At 41.6% G+C, this 19,058-nt stretch overlaps 1 protein-coding gene across 1 annotated transcript in view; it reads left to right on the top strand.

Annotated features, from left to right (window-relative positions):
* The first annotated feature begins 1,130 nt into the window (after positions 1-1,130).
* The window catches only part of SCAMP1 (secretory carrier membrane protein 1), a 36,584-nt gene continuing 18,656 nt past the window's right edge, over positions 1,131-19,058 (top strand). Inside the window, exons 1-2 of the mRNA XM_031610167.2 lie at positions 1,131-1,639; positions 15,677-15,754. Of these exons, the coding sequence (XP_031466027.2) occupies positions 1,322-1,639; positions 15,677-15,754 (396 nt within the window). The 5' untranslated portion in view covers positions 1,131-1,321. The remainder of the gene's footprint in view (positions 1,640-15,676; positions 15,755-19,058) is intronic.

Consider the following 19,058-nt stretch of genomic DNA (forward strand, 5'->3'; position numbering starts at 1 on the left):
TTTAGTTTGCTGTCACAGTAAGTGAGCTGTATGGATGACTGTGACTAATACTGTAATGCAATTTTGTTCGTTGTACAACAGCTGCCTTTGTGTTTTTTGAAGCGTGAACTATTTTACACTTCATAGCAATAAAAAAGTTGAAAGTGCTTTACTCCTCAGAAGCTATGCTTTCATGATTTGTGCCATTTGCATATCATCATATATCTGACAGTCCTTCACAAATAATTGAGAAACTTCTGCATAAATTACAGGAAGCCTTGTGGTAATTATTGCTTTCTTTACTGATGCATGCAAAGTCAATCCTCTTGTACACACAGGACTTTTCTTGACTTGTTGATGAACAACACCATTGCAGCAAATGTCAGTTTCAGGATGGGAGTAACAACAAAAGCAGAGCCACTAAAATATGTAGGTCATTCTAAAAATAATGCCTCCCGTTGATTTGCATGGGAAATACAACAGATACATAGAGCACAACAGCACCATGCGAGAGAGCAAATTTCCAGCTACAGAACTTTCTTTTTCAACCTAGTCATGACCATCAGGAATGTGTTTTTGCCAGCGATGAACAAGAGTCTGTGTGCTCTGCTGGCAGCAATCTGCAGCAGCAGAGGTGACCTGCCGTCACCGCCACCACTGCTGAAACACACCACCCACTGCTTCGCTGCACTCATATTCACTGTTTGGTCTCCATTAAACGTTCAGCAAATGTTGATGAATTTCCTCGTGGAAGAATTCAGTGACGCAGCTTTGTTTCATACGCACTTGCACGTCAGTTGCCATTTTGTCAGAGTGCCCCTCCGCTGCCATCTGTCACACGGCAGCAACATGGCACGGGATACTGGTGGGAAAGTTCAGCCTCTACTTCAGTTGCACCAGTGTGTGCCTCTGATGTTGTGGTCCAGCCCCTGTACGTACACGTGTAAGGATCGTGCTCAGTGTGCATGACGGTGACGGGCTGATGTTGGACTATCTGATCTCAGTGGTCTTCCCCGACCCTCATGACTGTGTGATTCTATGCATTAATGTTCTGAGTCAGCCTTCAACAAGCCCTAAATAACAATACCCAAAGTTTGCCTGTGGTTGTTATACGGAGGAAAAAATAACAACTAACACTGAGAAAGCCAATTTTACTCTGCAACAGCTCCTTTCAGACAGACTTCGGGCCTCAGTTTCAACCCTCTCTTTCTGCATTTTAACGAAAGCTTAAACAATTTCTTTTAGAAAGCACGAAGAAGAGTTCAGGATTTGTGCCGGCGGACACATCAGAAGAGCTTCTCGGGGGCTCCTAGTCCGGCCTCCCACCTCCCCCGCGCCGCGCATGGGCTCGCCCAGCCGCACCACCTCCCCGCCGTCCGCTTCCCCCGCTAGCAGCGCCGTCTCGCCCGGCGACGCCATTTCCGGGGCGGCCATTTTGGGAGGCCGGCGCTCGGCGGCGGGTAGGTGCGGAGGGGGCGGGCTCGGGCCGCGCCGCAGCAGCAGCTGGTGTCAGGGCGGGGGGCATCCCGCGAGCCGGCGAGCGTGGGGCGCCACAGGGAGAGAGCCGCCGCCGCCGCCACCACCCGGAGATCGCAGTCCCGCCATGTCGGACTTCGACAGCAACCCCTTCGCCGACCCGGACCTCAACAACCCCTTCAAGGTGAGGCGGGGGGGCGGGGAGGGCGGTGTGCTCCGGGCACCCCGCTGCAGGAACCGGCCCCGGGAGCTTCTGCTGGCTCGAGCCGCAGTCCGGAGGCCGCGCCGCGAGCGGGGGGCTCGGCTTCGTGGGCTGGGCGGCTCGGGGTGTTGTCAGGGAAAGCGGCCGTTCTGGAAGCGCTGGGAACGGGCGTAGCGCTCTCACGAGTTCAGGTTCCGCCGTCCATACTGCAGCTGGAATAGCAGGAATTGTTTTTTCCACTTCTCTCCTACCTCTTAATTTTGTTTTCCGCGTAACGTCTGCAGATGCGTGTGTGCGTGTGATACTATACAGTATTTTTCTTTCCGTTCGGCTGACCCACATAGCGCCGTGGATTTATCACGTTTTCCCTCCGCCGTCTCCTCCTGGCCCTCATCGGGCTTACCTGCTTTGCTGCATTTTTCTGAAGCGCGCAGGGTGCTGACGGAGAGGCTGGGTTCTGCCCTGCTTTCTAAAATGCTGCGTTACAGCGTGTGCTGAGCTTTTGGTTCTAGCACTCCTGACCCGGCACGCCGCTGGGAATTGTTTCTTTACCCTCTGTTCTGGCTGCGGTGGTCAGGGTGAGCTGACCTCTACAGTGCTTCCCCACCTCATCTGCTCTTTATTATTTGAGTCTGGTTGGTCTGATTTTTTTTTTTTTCTTTTTTTTTTTTCCCCCAGCTAGTTAAAAAATCTCACCAAACTTCTCCTGTGCCTCATTATTATCTCGTGGGCGCTTTATAACACACGATACTGCATGTCAATGAATTTGGGGTGTCAGCTGAAATATTTAAGCCTTGTAGAAACTGATCTGTCACACTTCAACTGTACTCCTGCATAAGGAGTTGCTGAAAGCATGGTGTTGTCTGGTTCGTTCATTGGAGTCTTTCATCTCATAAAACTTAGTATATTTTGTTATTTGGGCTCACCACTATGTTTTCACTTCACTTTGTGCACCGTGCAGTGATGTTTCTAGGGGAACAACAGTCCAGGCACAGGGGTTGCTGCCAGCAGTAGTTTGAACTGGCACCAATGGCTGTGAGCTCTGTTCTTTACTTCCTGGCACCAGGAGACAAAAAGGTGTCATTGTTCTAGAACATGCCTTCAGCAACAAAAGTAAGTGATTCTTTTACTGTGCAAAAGCAGTATATAGCAAATTTATTGTGTGTGGATAACCAAAGCAGAAACAGCTTCCCTTGCATTGTTTGTTGGCCCTGTAAGTTCACAGAATCACAGAATGGTTTTGGTTGGAAGGCACCTTTAAGATCATCTAGTTCTAAGCCCCCTGCTATAAGTAGGGACACCTCCCTCTAGATCAGGTTGCTCAGAGCCTCATCCAGACTGACTTTGAGCACCTCTAGGGAGGGGGCATTCACAGCCTCACTGGACAGCCTGTTCCAGTGTCTCACCACTCACAACAAAAAATTTCTTCCTAATATCTAGTCTAAATCTACCCTCTTCCACTTTAAAGACATTTTCCCTCACTCTGTTACTACATACCCTTATAAATAGTGCCTCCCCAGTTTTCCTGTAGGCCTCCTGAGGTACTGGGAGGCCCCTATAAGGTCTCTCTGGAGCCTTGTCTTCTCCAGGCTGAAGAGAACTTGTCCTACATAGTGTTTCTGAGACCCAAGCTGAGAACCTACCTCAATCACTCAGTTTGCTCACTGCTTAAAGTGATGTTTTTTTCTAGTTCTTCTTCATTGTAGCTGTTAGGCAAGATCTGCAGTGTAGCACAATAAAAGTACTCTCGAACAACTCTGTAACTTGAAGCTCCTTGTTAAACACAGTTCTGGACTTCTCTCTTGCAGAAGTTGTTTTAGGAAGGCTTCATGCTTTTCCTTTCTTGGAGGGCTTTTTTCCCCCGCTTCTTCTCGTTTCTGCTATTTTCTTTCTCATTCAACTGCCGACAGAAAATGATGCTGCTTACCTTTAGTCATATACTTATTTACTTGAAGGGGTAGAAGGCCCCCTCAATATGCCAAACCTTGATTGCCGTTTCATTGCATGACGACTTTGAAGTACATGTGTCTGGATTTCAATTTACTCTATCTGTTTTATAATATGGGCTATGTATTTTATTGTATTTTACGTACAGAACCAGAATTTCCAGATAGGCCTTGATGATTTAGATTGTGTTGTCTGAACACTGTATTCAAATTTATTCATACTATTTGTCTATGAGATTACTTACTTCCCTTATGTTGGCAGGCACTTTCTATGTCTGTGTAAAATCACAAAGTAGTGTGATAGATAAAAGAGGGAGGAGCATTACATGAAGAGTCATTGCCAGGTTTGAAGACAGCTCCTGCTTTCTCTGAAGTATTTAGGTTTTGCTAATTGTCTGTGATCTGCTAGTTTCCTGCGACTGCTCTCATGTCTTTCAATGAAAAGATTTCAGTGGAGATTCTTCATTGATACTGAATGGAAAAACGGGAAGGCAGAGACGTCTAGTTTGCTCATGCTCAGCATTTTGGGTCATTACTTCTTTTGGAATCTTAAAATTATGTTTCTTGTTTGGCATTCCTGGACCTAAATGGATCTAGTCTGAAAATAGAATTTCTCATATGAAGTATTTGCTTGCTTAGATTGATCATGGCATACTGATATGTGAACACCAAACATCTCTTTTTAAAAAAGGCCAACACATTAAAAAACAAAAGCCCTCAAACTGAACCCAAAAGATGTTATGTTTTTGATATCACAGTATTCCTCTACAAGTAGTTGTCCCCTTGATGGTATACCAACCGAAATAGGAGATCTTTCATTTAGAAAGACAAGGAGTGATGAAACAAAGATATGAATAACATTCTTGCATTAGAAAGCTTGTGATCACATTAGAATTTTGCAGCAGAAAATGCTCTCATGCAAGTGAAGATATGTTAATCTCGCTATAATTTGATGTAGCAGCAGTGTGAATACATACAGAGTGACTTGAAGCATCATAAATGAAAATGGGCTAGTAATGAAAGCTGTTTCCTTCTCTGTGAAATATTTCTGTCTTGAGTGCAGGAACTCAGGTTTGGTAGCATTCTCACAGACAAATGGTGGAATCCCACCTAATCCAGACAGGGTGAGCAAAGTGGGTCCAGTGATAGTACTGTGTTCAGTTTGGAGTCAAGAACCTGCTGAGGCCAAGGTAGGAAGTCAAGTTTGGGTCAGTATCAGGTCCCCTGAAAGTAATAGGTCATCTGGTTGGGTCACTTCCCCTGCTGTACTGAGAGCTCTGAACAGATGCAGGTATTTGATACTAAATTAAGACTGAAAAGTAAGATGTATTTGTGTTTAAATATGAATGGTAGCCTCCTGGTAAAAACAACTAAATGATATGGATGGAGATTGAACAGAACACTGCATGTCTTGTTCAGTTATAGTCTGGAAGCTTGCAAGTGTGGAAACCTTCAAAATTATGTAGTTCTGGAAGCAGTTTCTTTGGATGGGTATCTGTATTGGAACTGTTAAGTCACAGCCTGAACCACCAATTGAGCACCTCGTGAAGGAGTGTAGCCAGACCTGGGAGCACATGTGGAAGCAATTCACCTGTGTGACTGGAAGGGGTGGAGCTCCCTAACCTCTTTTAAGGGCTGGCAGCTACAAGAGAAGCATCTCTACTTGGAGATCTTCTCCTTTGGAGTACTTGATGAGCCATGATCCTTGGAAAGGGTTAAGCAATTCTTTATTTACTGGCTTGTGATGTTTGCCATTCTTAGATAATTTAAAGCAGCTATATCTGCTGTTGCCTTTCTCTACATTATCCAAACAATGGTTAACCTCCAGTTATTGCTCCTCAAAGTCTTCCACAGTTCTGTCATGACTACCCTTCTTGTGTAGATGTCTGAGATTCTCTAAGACATCTAAAAATGGCATTAGATGCCTGAGTTGCTCCCACTGAGGTCACAGGATTAGTTTAGTCACTGAAGCTAAGTATACATTAGAGCTTAACTTCACAACAGAGCTAGTTCCAGTGATAATTTGGATATTGCAGTTAATCTGACTCACGTGAACACAAATAAATCTTCTGTCTTGTTTGGAAGGAAGGATGAGCTGAGATCTGATGCTGAAGCACCAGAGAATTGAAGAATGGTGCCATGTATTGCAGCAGAACTTATCTGTACAGCTTGCACCTTACTGCTGCTGTCAAAGTGAAGCTGAAGTGAAAGAAACTTGCATGAAGAAAAGGAAAACTTAATTGCGTGTGAAGGATCAGGACCCTAATTACATGAAGTGTCGTATGCCTATATGCCTACCTTTGTTTTAATTCTTCTTAGGTAATTAGAAAATGTACCCAATTAACTTGTATTTCTTTAAATCATTAAAGGACATAAACTACAGATACTTTTCTGATTTGCTTATGTTGTCCCTGCATATTTTCAAAACCTACAAGATCCTTCAGTCTCACATAATTTAACACTGAAAATAATGTTCAAATTGCCCTTTAAATATGCTACATAGTAAGTAGTTTTCAAGAGTACACTTCCTCAGTGCTGTTACAGTAATTCTCATTTATGGTGTAGTGTCTTGTTTGATGCTCAGTAGTGATTATAGCTGCATTTTTCCAAATTTTCAGTGTTTGAAAGTATTAGATTTGTATTAGTTTTGCATTATGTAGAGCGACTTCAGCATTACAAAGAGGATTATACTGTACCTTTCGTAGCTAAGGAAGGAGTGAGTCTTTAGAACAACTAAGAGACGTGATGCTTGTATTGGGCTTGCATGCGAATGTTTTGGTATCAGGAAAGCTGTAGGGATGACCTCTGTGCGCCCTCTCAGCACTGCCCCATGTCAGATCAGAGCCAGCTCCAACAGGAACCTGCTGCTGCCAGATCTGAGCCATAAGTCATGCTGGGAGTACATGGTTAAACAGCAGCTGAGAGAATGGGGTGAGGAAACAGGAGAGAAGCAGCCCTGCGGCCACCACAGTCACAGAATCACAGAATTGTAGGGGTTGGAAGCGACCTCCAGAGATGATTGAGTCCAACCCCCTGCCAGAGCAGGTTCCCTACACCAGGTCGCACAAGTAGGTGTCCAGAGGCGGGTCTTGAATATCTTCACAGGAGACTGCACAACCTCCCTGGGCAGCCTGTTTCAGTGCTCCGTCACCTTCACCGTAAACAAGTTCTTGCGCACATTTGTGCGGAACTTCCTATGCTGCAGTCAGTGCACAAAGTGCTCCAGGTGTGGAGCAGCAACACTCTGCAGCCCAGGTAAGGCCCATGGAGGAGCAGGCCATTTCTCTGCAGCCCATGGGCACCAGGAGGGTTAGATCAACCTGTGCAGCCATGGAGGAGCATGTGCTGCAGCAGTGGATGTGGCCTGGAGGAGGCACAGCTCATGGAGAGCCCTCACAAGAGCAGCTCTGGGCCAGAGCTGCAGCCCGTGGGAAGTGGCCTGCTTTTGGGCAGGGGCAGAGAGACCAGCCATGAAGAAGCAGCGGAGATAAATCGTTACGGGCTGACAACTCCCTTGTTCCTCTTCTTCCAGTGGGAGGAGGAGGTAGAAGAGGATAAATGGGAGGAAGGTGATTTTGTTTGTTTTTAGTTTCTCCCTGTTAGCAACAGGCAATAAATTACTATCATGGGCAAAACAAAACACTGTAGGGAGAATGATGTAATTTGAGTGATCTCTCTGTCTCAGCCTTTCAACTTTTTTTTCCCCTCTCTATTTTCTCCACTTATTCCTTTGGAAAGCAGTAGTGAGAGAGCAGTGTGATGGAGTTTAGCTGTCCATCAGTGTGAAACCATAATGCTTACTTAGTACTCTCTTGCAAGATGGGGCTGGTGTGGTCTTGGGAACCAATGATATTCTGTCTGGTTTCAGAGATGGAGAATTTGGTTTGCTTAGTAGCTCAGAACCCTTCAGAGCTGTGGTTCTATCAGATAATATGGCCTACAATAGGCACTGCTTGAGAGTCAAGTGAGAGAAAACCAGCTGGATACTTCTGCAGTATTTTGTTTAATAGTGTTCTGGTAGTTCTGGAGTGAAAATCTTTGAATGTCATTTGGAGAAGGAGGGGTAGTGAGAAGCACAGGTTAGAAGAGAAATGGCTGATCAGTTATGGAGATGGTAAAAATTTTGAATGGACTGTTCTGGCGGTTACTTTCAGTAGGTGCAAAACAAAGGCTGTTTCTGCACTTGTCCTTAATTCTTCCTGGTGTTACATGTGGAACTTTTCAGGACGGTTCTTCCTCACAATAAGTTGTATTTAATCATAGATAATGTCTTTCAAGAACTCTTGAACATAAACAGTTCCTACCATTAATATACTATTAAGACAGTAAAACATACAAATCTTGATTTACCACTTGTGAAATTCCTATAACTCTAATCTGCCTTGAGTTTGTAATGATGAAGGGAGAAATAAATCATGAAGAGCTTTTATTTTTCACTGCATCAAAACACGAATAACTTCTTGAAACTTGTGCAGCTTGTTGCGGCGTGAACAGGGAGGAAGTCTCTGTGGGGTTTAGTTGTTTGATTTATGCAAAGTTTTTGTTGAACAGGTACAAACTGAAATTTCAGAAGCTTGATCGCCACAATGTGGACAGTATTACGGGACTAAGAAACACATATCTATTATTTTCCAAAGGTTGGTTCCTTATTTAAAAGCTCAGAATCAGCAGTTAATGTAGGAGGAGAAAAACATTGGTATCCATTGCTAGCCAAATACACTTTTCTTCCTATTCTCAAAAAGTAAGCTCTGTCAATTCTCTCTCCAAGAGTGTTCTTTAGAAGCAAAGTATATCATACAGAGATTTTCAACTGAAAGAGTGGTGGCTTTGATTGCTCTAGAGAACTTACTCCTTCATGAAGAGTGGGGTAGGTAGTTCTCTTTTTGATCAAGAAGTCGTAAAATCTCAGGCCAATGAAGATAATTACAGGCTTTTTTTTGTGTGTGGCATTTTTTACCTAGTTTTCAGAGCTGATCATGTCACCTTAGGAAGTACTTAGCAGAAAGCAGGTTGAACAAAACTCAGGAGCATTCTTAGCATAAGGTATGTAGTTAGTATTATATATGTTTATAATGGGTATAGGAAATAATCTGTGATAACCAGTTGAAATTTGTATTGAAATAAGTTGATAATTTTCATGCATTAAAACACAGTCTACAAAGTAATCTGGGGGCACAGTCATGAGAGGAAAGACCTAATGGAGACTGAAAATTCATATTGAATTACACCCATTGCAATTGATCAGTAGTAAATTTAGTCTAAAATGGGGAAGGGTTCTAATTTTTTGTACTGAAATGCTGAAGCTTTCAGTGGGAGTGGTAGGTCAAAGAAATCCCAGTTGGCTAGGGTTGATTCAGTAAGACTTACTGATCTTATGATTTCCCCAGAGTGGACTCACCAGTCTGGATGTCTGTACAGGGTCAGGTTTTTTGAAGGCAATATCTTTGTATGTTAAGCAGTTAGAAGGATAACATTGGGGCTGAATTTCTTTCGCTCTCTTGGAATCTCCTTCCAAGTACAAAGGCAAAAGGACTTTTTTGTGAAAAAGTAGTTATCTAGGTGAAAGTAATTATGGGTGAATGCTGAAAAAGTTGCCTCAGTAAAAGGTGGATGGTGTCTGTGACTATTGAGGCAGGGAGGATGAAGTAATTTCTGAGGATCTTGAAGCAAAGGACAAAAACTGAATGGTGGTGCAAGAAAGGTGAAGCCGCCTTATATCAATCCCATAATCTTTTAGAAGTTTTTGTGATGAGAACTGTTTTCTCTGCGTGAATTGAAACCAATTTTGTCATTAACAGATCATCCTTTTGCCTTGAATCTGGAAACCCTGAAAATGAAAATCTCTAGAGTTGCATATAGCCACTTATTATTCCTTAGCTGTATTCAAGTAACTATGTTACTGATGAATTGTTTTCTTGCCCTGACTTCATCCATGAAAATTAATTAATCCTCTTTAAAAGTCTGCTTCTGCTTTCCTAGTCCGTTGCTTTATCCTTGGTTTCTTTTTTTTCCAAAGGCTAACCAGGTGTACTTCTGTCAGTTTATTCAGATACCTTTTTGCTATTGTCCTATGAATCCTATGTATATTGAGAAAATTAAAAAAGCTGTCACTTCCAAATGCAGCATTCTAGTGTTACCTGTTCTCTCAAACAACATGGTTATTATATTCCTTTGATGTGCTGCTCTCCAAGTAATGTGATCCAAGTCATGAAAGAAATTTAGTTGTCTTATTTACTCCCACTTGTCTAGTGTTAAGGATTTACCTTCCTATCCTGTTTTAGAAGTAGTTATCTTTTCCTAATAAAATTGTTTTATGCACTTATGCCTGTTATGGGTTTTTGTAATTCTCTATATGTTACACAATTTTAATTTGAAATTATTGTTTTGAGTTGCCAGTGCGTTGTGAAATCTTTGTAATCCCTGTCAGTGTTTAGAACGTGGGTTTTTTTGCTCTGTTTCTTGACCTCTGCAGTGAGATGTTGTTTTTACTTGCTTGCCAGTCCTTGGAATCAAAGCATGCTGAACTAAATTAATCATGACATCTGGTGTACTTAACATCACTGTCTCTTATGTTCCATTAAGGGGGGAAAAAAGGCTACAGAAATATGCCTTCTCAAATGTATTGTTAGCTTCTATTTTATTTTTCAAACAATTTGAACTACATGTTACAGTATGGAGAATTCCTAGTTCTCTACTCAGATGGCCACTTCAAAAGTCTTGAGTAGCAAAATAAATTTAGCTGGTAACATTTTTCAGAACATTTTCACATTGTGCATTATCCGAGCATCTTACTCACAGTGAAACAATGCTGGAGCCCTTCCCAGTGAACAGTAACACAGAGAATCATTACATCTAATATCTAGTTTGAGTCTTTAATTTGTTAATCTGTGGTGTGCTATCAGGGCATCTTAATCATGGTGGAACAATGCTGGAGCCATTCCCAGTGAACAGTAATACAAAGAATCATTACATCTAGTATCTAGTTTGAGTCTTTTAATTTGTTCATCTGTGATGTATTAGTGAAAATTATAGCAGATGACTAGCTTTTGTCTCCTAGACAACAGAGGTCTCTATTCTCTTCAATTTGATTTTTAAAAAGCTGTAAAAACTTGTATGGAATGGATTGTTCTACTCCATTTCAGTCATATGCTCTCTTACGGAGCATGGGGGTGGCTCAGGCAACCTCCCTTCTCTTTCTTTTTCCCCTTAATTTGTAAATAGGTGGTTTTGTGTGCCCTTTTTTAATAAGCCCTTAAGTGCTAATTGGACATGTGAGTGTAATTTATTAAGCTAGCACAAGAGGCATTTTTAACAGTTCTGTAGGTACTCTTGCAAATGTGAACTACAGATGTACTGTGGTTTTTCCGATTTCCCATTCTTAATGTAGGTATTGGAGTGCTTCTTACCCCTGACTCCTAGTGACACGAAATAATTCTAATCTTTTCAGGTTGATATTGTGGGAAAGACGCTACAAGAAATAAGTGAAAGTTAGGATGGAAAAGGTTGATTAGGTTGTTTTGGTTTCTTAAAACTCCTGTATTCCAAGCTAATTCAGATCTTGAAAATATCTGAAGAGTTTGTATGTGACCAGTGCACAGCGTAGAGTATCTGAGTGTGGAAAATAGCCAGTTCTTAAATTGTGTTTCTCAGTTGGTGTGGCTGAACTTAGGAGTTTGGGTGAGATAAGACTTTTGAAAGAAAGGTTAAGTGGGAAGAGGGAGCAGTAAGCTGGGTAAGCAAGAAGGGAATTCTTGGCATCTGTTCTGTAAGAAGCAAGGGCTGGGACTGGCTGGGTGTCTGTGGAACATTGAGTTGTGGCATACAGTCAGTGCAGGGGCAGGGACCGTTTTGGGGAGGTGTCCTCCAGGATATATCTTTCTCAGTCTAAGCATTATGTAGTTGCCCTATTCAGTGGCTGATGTCTGATATTTAAAGAACATCCCAGAGATTCTAAATCTTCTAGGAGTTACCTAGTTTTTACCACTTCAGTTGTGCAGCATGTGCACAATTGAAGTCTCTGGATGCTTGGTGGTTCCATTCATGCTGTTGCTTTTTGTGTGTGCGGGCATATTATCACTTAGTGGAGCTTATCTTTGGGGCCTTTTTCTGTTCCTCCATGTTAGCAAACTAGAACAGCTCAAATAATGCATTTAACTTAATTATCCAGGTAGAATACTAAATATGGAAAAAAAGTTATGTCAGCCTAGATTTGCTTGTTTGTTTAGAGTATTATGGTTCTAACCTTTTTAACCAGGAGGATATGTGTGTCTTGTACAGATTTGTTAGCTTTTATTTAAATGTCACTTTATTCCAGTGTTGTGTTTGGCAGACATTTGTCATTCACGTTTCTTGTTCCTTATTCAAACCCTGATAAACTGTTAAATTAGATGTTTTCTTACTAAGCAGCAGTGAGCATGAGTGTTTCAGTTTTTCTCCCTGCGTCTAGTTTTGAAGTGAGATGTAATGAGCGTAAGGTGAGAAGGTGCATGGTAAGCCTGTGTGTTCTCTGGGTTGTCAGGTCTGATCTTTTCAGAGTATTCTGAGCACTGTTTTGGAATATGAAATGTAGCTCTTGTTGGCATCAATACTTCACTGAATTGTGAATGTTTAGAACAGTCCAGTAGCTTTCACTTAATGACCAGGTTATGATGAACTTGTTCCTCTCCACTGTCTCTGGTTTTCCTAGCATTACAGAACATTGCAGTCAATAAGTATAGGAGAAAGTCTGATCTCCATGATGGTAATTGCCTCCTTCAATTGTGAGATTACTGTATTTTTCACTGTAATCTCTGGTTTACTTCTTGTGTCTTCCAGCTTGTGAGAGAGATCAGACCGTGAAGTTACACTGAAGTCCAGATTGAGGTTTCTGAGAGCAGAAATTTGGCATGATGGTATTCAATTCTTGTGTTTCAATAGAACTACAATAACCTTTGCAGGTTGTTTACTACGTAAGAGAACTTTTCTTACATGGAACTGACGTTGAAGATCCTCTGGGTCATTGTTTTTTTTTTTTTTTTCAGAGCTGTTGTTAATTTTGCAAACAGTGGCAATATCTGGCAGAAGTGCAGCAGTTGTTCGTTCTAAGAGCAGAATGGGCTTCTGCTGGAGGACTACATAGAGTGTTTTTGCATACAACTTATTTCTAGAACTAAGACATTTGGTGTAGTGAGCTTGTTTAGTTCAGTGAGCAGGGATTTCCTGTCATTCTTATAAATCAGTGTTAGAATGTCACAATCAGTGTGAAGAGATCTAAGAGTTCTTCCCCCATTCATCTCTGAAACACTTGAAGAAGAAAGGCTTTTTTTCATCAGACATTTATTGTTTGCACATCTAATTTGTAAATGTAGACAACCTTTCAAAATTTGATGTGACCACTCTTTCCTGTTTTTTTTGAAATCTGCTTCTGTACAGTGACTGTCTCATGAGTCTGTGATATTCTAGTTAAATCTGAGTTATTTGGTTAGTAATGAATGCACAGATGAATCACACAAGTGTTGAAGTGCGCTTTTGAAGCAACTAAATCAAATTGCTGTTTGAGTTCAATAATTTTGTTGTCTTGTTCATGGCTGATGGCCAGCTATCTATAGTTTCATCTGTGTCTACACTTGAACATTGGAAAAGGCAATGATTTGAGAAGATTTGTTGAAGTAATACTATACTAAAAGCATGAGTGAAAGTCCTGTGGAGAAGGACTTGGGAGTTGTGGTGGATGAGAAGTTTGCTGAGAGCCAACTGTGCATTTGTAGCCTGGGAGGCCTGCAGTACCCTGGGCTGCGTTAAAAAATGGGTGACCACAGGGTGAGGGAAGTGACTCTTTTGCTCTGTCTCTGTGAGGACCCATCTGGAGTACTGTGTCCAGGAATGGGGCTTCCAGCCCATGAAAGACATGGAGCTGTTGGAATAGGTCCAGAAGAGGCCAGGAGGGGCTGCAAGCTTGTTTCCTGCAATGGAATGTTGAGGGAGCTATGCTGATCATGCTTGGAGAAAGATCATTGGGGAGACTGTGTTGCAGCCTTCCCGTACTCAAAGGGAGCTCATAAATAGGAGAGAGAGCAACTTTACATGATCTGATAGTGATAGGACAAAGGGGAATAGTTTTACGTAAAAGTAGGGAAATTTACATTGGATATTAAGAGGAGATTTTATTACTCAGGGTGGTGAGACACTGGAATGGGTTGTCTAGAAGGACTGTGGATGCCTCATCACAGGAGGTGTTCAAGACCAGGTAGATCTGGTGGTTGGCAGCCCTGCCCATGACATGAGGGTTGGAACTGGGGTGATATTTAAGGTCCCCTCAAGACCAAGCCTTTCTGTGATTAGGGCACATTATGCTATTTAAGGGCTAGAATAGTCCTGGTTCTGGCTTCAGAAGAGTTAATTTTTCTCATAGCAATCTGTTTGGTGCTGAGTTTTAGATTTGGAACCGAAACAGTGCTGGTAACTAGTAGTGTTTTTGATGCTGCTGAACAGCTCTTGCACAGCATCATGGCCTTCTGTTTTTTACTCTTCTCTGCTGAGTCTGGGGATGTGGCAAATGGCTGGAAGGAGACACAGCCAGGACAGCTGACTGCCTGACAAAAGAGATAGTCCATACCTTGTATTGTCATGTTCAGCAGTAGCATATGGAAAAGAATCCAAAGTAACCATTGCTCAGAGGCTGGCTAGGTATCCCTCTGCAGGATGAGGATGGTGAGTGGTTGCCCTTGCATCATTTGTGTGTTTTTCTTTTTTTTCCTCTCCCTGTTCCCTCATTTACTCTCTACCTTGACACTGACAAGTTAATTTTACCTGTCTGATCTCTCCACCATCATGGTGGGGAAGAAGTAAGCAACTGGGTGGGAGTTTAACTGCTTTGGTCAACCCACCTGAGTAAGATAATAGTTTTCAGATGTATAAAACTTTCTGCAATCCTGTAATTCAAATGTATTGAATTATGACATTGCCTTATTTGTATTCACTTTAAGCTTTTCCATAAAGATCTTGCACTGGCAAGTCCAATAAATTGATACAAAAACCTTAGTTTAAACCAGAGAAATTACATACGTGGAACAAAGCACCATGTGGAGTAAGTACAGTTTTTACTTATATGAATATGAAGTTTGGTTTCTGGTAAGTAGCGGAACCAAGCCTGTCTATCTCTACTTAGGAATAAAGGCCCCTCTACTCTGCTCTTTTGAGGCCCCATCTGGAGTACTGCATCCAAGTGTGGAGCCCCCAGTACAAAAAAGACAGATGATCAGGGGACTGGAGCACCTTCCCTATGAAGACAGACTGAGGGAGCTGGGCTAGTTCAGCCTGGAGAAAAGAAGGCTGCAGGGTGACCTCATTGCAGTATTTCAGTACCTGAAGGGAGCCTACAGAGGGGAGGGGAATCAACTCTTTGAAAGGGTAGATAACTGCAGGACAAGGGGAAATGGTTTTAAGTTGAGGGAGGGGAGATTTAGGTTGGATGTCAGGGGGAAATTCTTTTGGTGAGGTATTGGAACAGGCTGCCCAGAGAGGTTGTGGATGCCCTGTCCCTGGAAGTGTTCAAGGCCAGTTTGGATGGGGCCCTGGGCAGCCTGGTCTAGCATTAAATGAGGAGGTTGGTGGCCTTGCATGTGGCAGGGGGGTTGGAGATTCATGATCCTTGAGGTCCCTTCCAACCCTGGCCATTCTGTGATCATTTTTCTTAAGTGCTTTTCCTACTCCTGGAGGTTCTATAGGGACTTCTAAGTAGGAAAAGCCAAACATAAACCAAGCTTTTTCTTCTATTGTGCTCTTTGTTGGTTGTATAGTTGTGGAGACCAACAGTCAAAATAGCAGCATGCAGTTTTGTTCCCTTCTCTGCTGAGAACATTTTTTCCTTATGAATTAAATGCATGACAGATGGAGTTTGTGACAAACTAAATTTGGAAGAAGCTCTGAATAGAACGATGTCAGGCTTAGAGGAAGAGGTGGATATTTACAAGTTTTTGTATTTTTTTGTGAAAGTAACTTTTTGTTAAACAAAAGCTAAATTTTATGTGCTGTAAGTGTTGTCTCATTTCTTATATACATGTCTGTGCATTTACAGAATTGTCTTGTCTTCTAGGATCCTTCGGTTACACAAGTGACAAGAAATGTTCCTCCTGGACTAGATGAGTACAATCCTTTCTCTGATTCGAGAACAGTAAGTATGTTTATGTTAACTATGCTGTTGTAGGTAAGATTTCTGGGTTATTGTTTTCAGAATTTGGAACAGTTATGTAAAATATGTGAAGAGCTAGCTGAAGGTAACGGAAGATCTGTAAGACATACCGTCTCCAAAGTATTTGAGTTTTAGTTTCAGGTAGAATAGAATCATTTTCTTCAGAGTGTCTGATACAATGCCATGTTTTGGTTCTGGGAGAAAAGCAATGTTGATAACACACTAGTGTTCATAACTGTCTGCTAAACAGTGTTGTATAGAGCCAAGGCCATTCTCAGCAAAGGATCCAAGGAGATGGGAGGGAACAGAATTAAGATCACTGACTTAATTGCTATATATATTAATATATAAATGTCATAATCATTAACCTTTTCTCCATCTTAGTAAATAGTTTTACCTCAACCCATGCGTTCTGCTTTTTTTTTTTTAATGGATTCTCTTCCCTTCTCACTGGAGAAGGGGGGAGTGAGCAAAGCAGTGTGGTGCTCACATTGTGGGCTTGAGTGAGTTTTGATCTCGAGGAATGTGGCTTCCTGAATGAGTCCCAAAACAAAAATGTTTTTCTTCTGTTCAGTGAGGTTTCTAGTAGTCTGTCCTTTGTGCTTTTTTGAATTTTTCAGTTCTTTAATACTGAAGTTTTTATAAAGAGTGTGGCATACTAAGAAAGTATCTTTTTCACATAAAACACAGAATTTAACTAATAATTCTCAGACTATGAATAGTTTTATTGTTACAAAAGGAGTAATTTATTCCTGAGAAACACAGCATTGTCTGCAATTTGCGTAGTTTCTACATTGTCTTCTCTCAATAGATTTGATTCTGTAACGTTTTTAAGTGATTATTTCTGACAGTGAAGATCTTGTGTGAAATCTGCATAATGTATGGGCAATTACTATCTATCAGTATAATTTCCAACAATAAAATACTATATTTTTCAAATTTAAACTTTTATTTCCTGTGGCAGATCTTAGAAGTGCTGCTCAGGGATATTGGTATCCCCATCTTGGCAACACAGTGGCAAGGTATCATATAGTATTATAGTGCTGGACTGAAAGCACTTTTTTTGAGCACATTTGGGTCATCTCTTAAATGAGATATAGTTAGAACATGCAGCAATATTAAATAAGCCCAGACTTTTTTCTTCTGATTTGTAGCATCACAAATTTCATCAGTTTTTCTTAGCTTGGATATAGCATGCATATAGCATGCACTTTGAAATGTATATATTAAAAATCTGAAAAAATCATTAGAGGAGTATTCTATTTTTAGAGGCATATATTCAGTAAATTCCTGGATAGCTCCCCATCTTTTTTCATCCCAGCAGTGAACATAAAACCAGACCCATCAGTTAGTTACAACTGACTTCTTTTGAAAGTTTTTGTTTTACTGATAAATACAGTACTTCATGCTTACGGAGAGATGTGCATACGGAATGTTCTTCTTAGCATTCATCTCTTGCCAGCCTATTGCCTTCAAGGGAGGTCATATTCATTTGCTTCTTTGCTCATTACAGCTTTGACAGAGAAACACTGAAATAAAAATCCGCCTAGTAAGTACAGTTTGGGATAGCCATGAAAAGCTGTGGGTTGAATTTCAAGATACAAGTACCTTGTAGTATTTGTCTGTCAAGATGAAAGACTATGGATGGATCTGTGTAGTAAAGTCTCTGTAGAAACGGACAGCATTATTATCCAGTGATGGCCAGAGGTCAGTGCAGTTCTTGCAATACAAGTCTGAATAATTAGTGTTAATTACCTTATAAAAGGTAGTTTCTGGCTGTGTTTCTCTCTGCTAATGCTTCCTCAGTCTCATCCAACCTGTCAGTCAGATATTTCTCTTCCCTACCCAAATCCCCAGTAGCACTTGGAAAAACAACTGGTAAGCACCATGTCACAGATGGCAGTGGACCTCTGGAAGTCATTCTTCAACCCTCTAATCAAAATGAGTCAGTGTACCATGTTGCTTATCTTATCTTATCCTGTTGAGTTTCGAATATATCAGAGGATGGAGATCCTACGTGATATTGCTGGGCAGCGTCTTCCAGTGCTTGATAGTTCTAATAGTGAATAGCTAGCTAGTTACTTGATAACTAGTGTGTGAATGTGGCATTGCTTTCAAAGCTGCCTCAGCGTTTTTAGTGCTGGAAATTCAGTGTCTATAAAAACCAAAATAACACAGGAGAAAAGAATATGCTCTTCTGCTTATTTAGTACTGTTCTGTGCACAAAGAAGGAAAATTGGTTCTGACAGATTTTTGCAATATCGAGCATTCACAGGTAAGCCAGTAGTCATATACAGAAGGAAGAGTTGAATGTACGCAACTGGCTCTCTGGCTGTGCAGCAGTTTGTTCTTCCTCCATGTGGGGAGTTATGGAAAGATGGTGCCTCATGAGAATATTTTTACAATGCTTTGCCGTTTTTACATAATTTTTTAGTGCAACAACTTGTGAGTGCTTTACCATTTGAAACTGTGAAGAACTTATTGTAAGCTAATGTTCCAGAAGGGATTTTATTAGGATTGTTTTGACTTTTTAAATGAAGTTAACTAAATTCTTAATTGAGCTGATTTTATAAGATGTGGTATTTAGAGAAAATCTGTGCTTAATCTGTGCTTGGAAAGTAATACAGAATGAGCTTGTGGAATAACTTTCTAACTTCCCACAAAGATGATCAGGGGACTGGAGCACCTTCCCTATGAAGACAGACTGAGGGAGCTGGGCTAGTTCAGCCTGGAGAAAAGAAGGCTGCAGGGTGACCTCATTGCAGTATTTCAGTACCTGAAGGGAGCCTACAGAGGGGAGGGGAATCAACTCTTTGAAAGGGTAGATAACTGCAGGACAAGGGGAAATGGTTTTAAGTTGAGGGAGGGGAGATTTAGGCTGGATGTCAGGGGGAAATTCTTTTGGTGAGGTATTGGAACAGGCTGCCCAGAGAGGTTGTGGATGTCCTGTCCCTGGAAGTGTTCAAGGCCAGATTGGATGGGGCCCTGGGCAGCCTGGTCTAGCATTAAATGAGGAGGCTGGTGGCCTTGCATGCGGCAGGGGGGTTGGAGATTCATGATCCTTGAGGTCCCTTCCAACCCTGGCCATTCTGTGATAATAACTGTGTACAGAACTCTAAGTCTTATTGCTTTGTCTACAAGATAATGAGCGGTTACTTTGACTTCTCAGAACATTTTGTTTACATGTATGAAGGAACACTCTTGAGTACCCTGTTTGCGTTAAGGCTTAATTTCTGTTCTTCCTACTTTTTTGTTTGCCCTTTATGCACTTTATTGAACTTCTGTT

This window comes from Phasianus colchicus, chromosome Z (assembly GCF_987193195.1).
Source record: "Phasianus colchicus chromosome Z, bPhaCol1.hap1.1, whole genome shotgun sequence".
In the NCBI taxonomy this organism is placed as follows: domain Eukaryota; kingdom Metazoa; phylum Chordata; class Aves; order Galliformes; family Phasianidae; genus Phasianus; species Phasianus colchicus.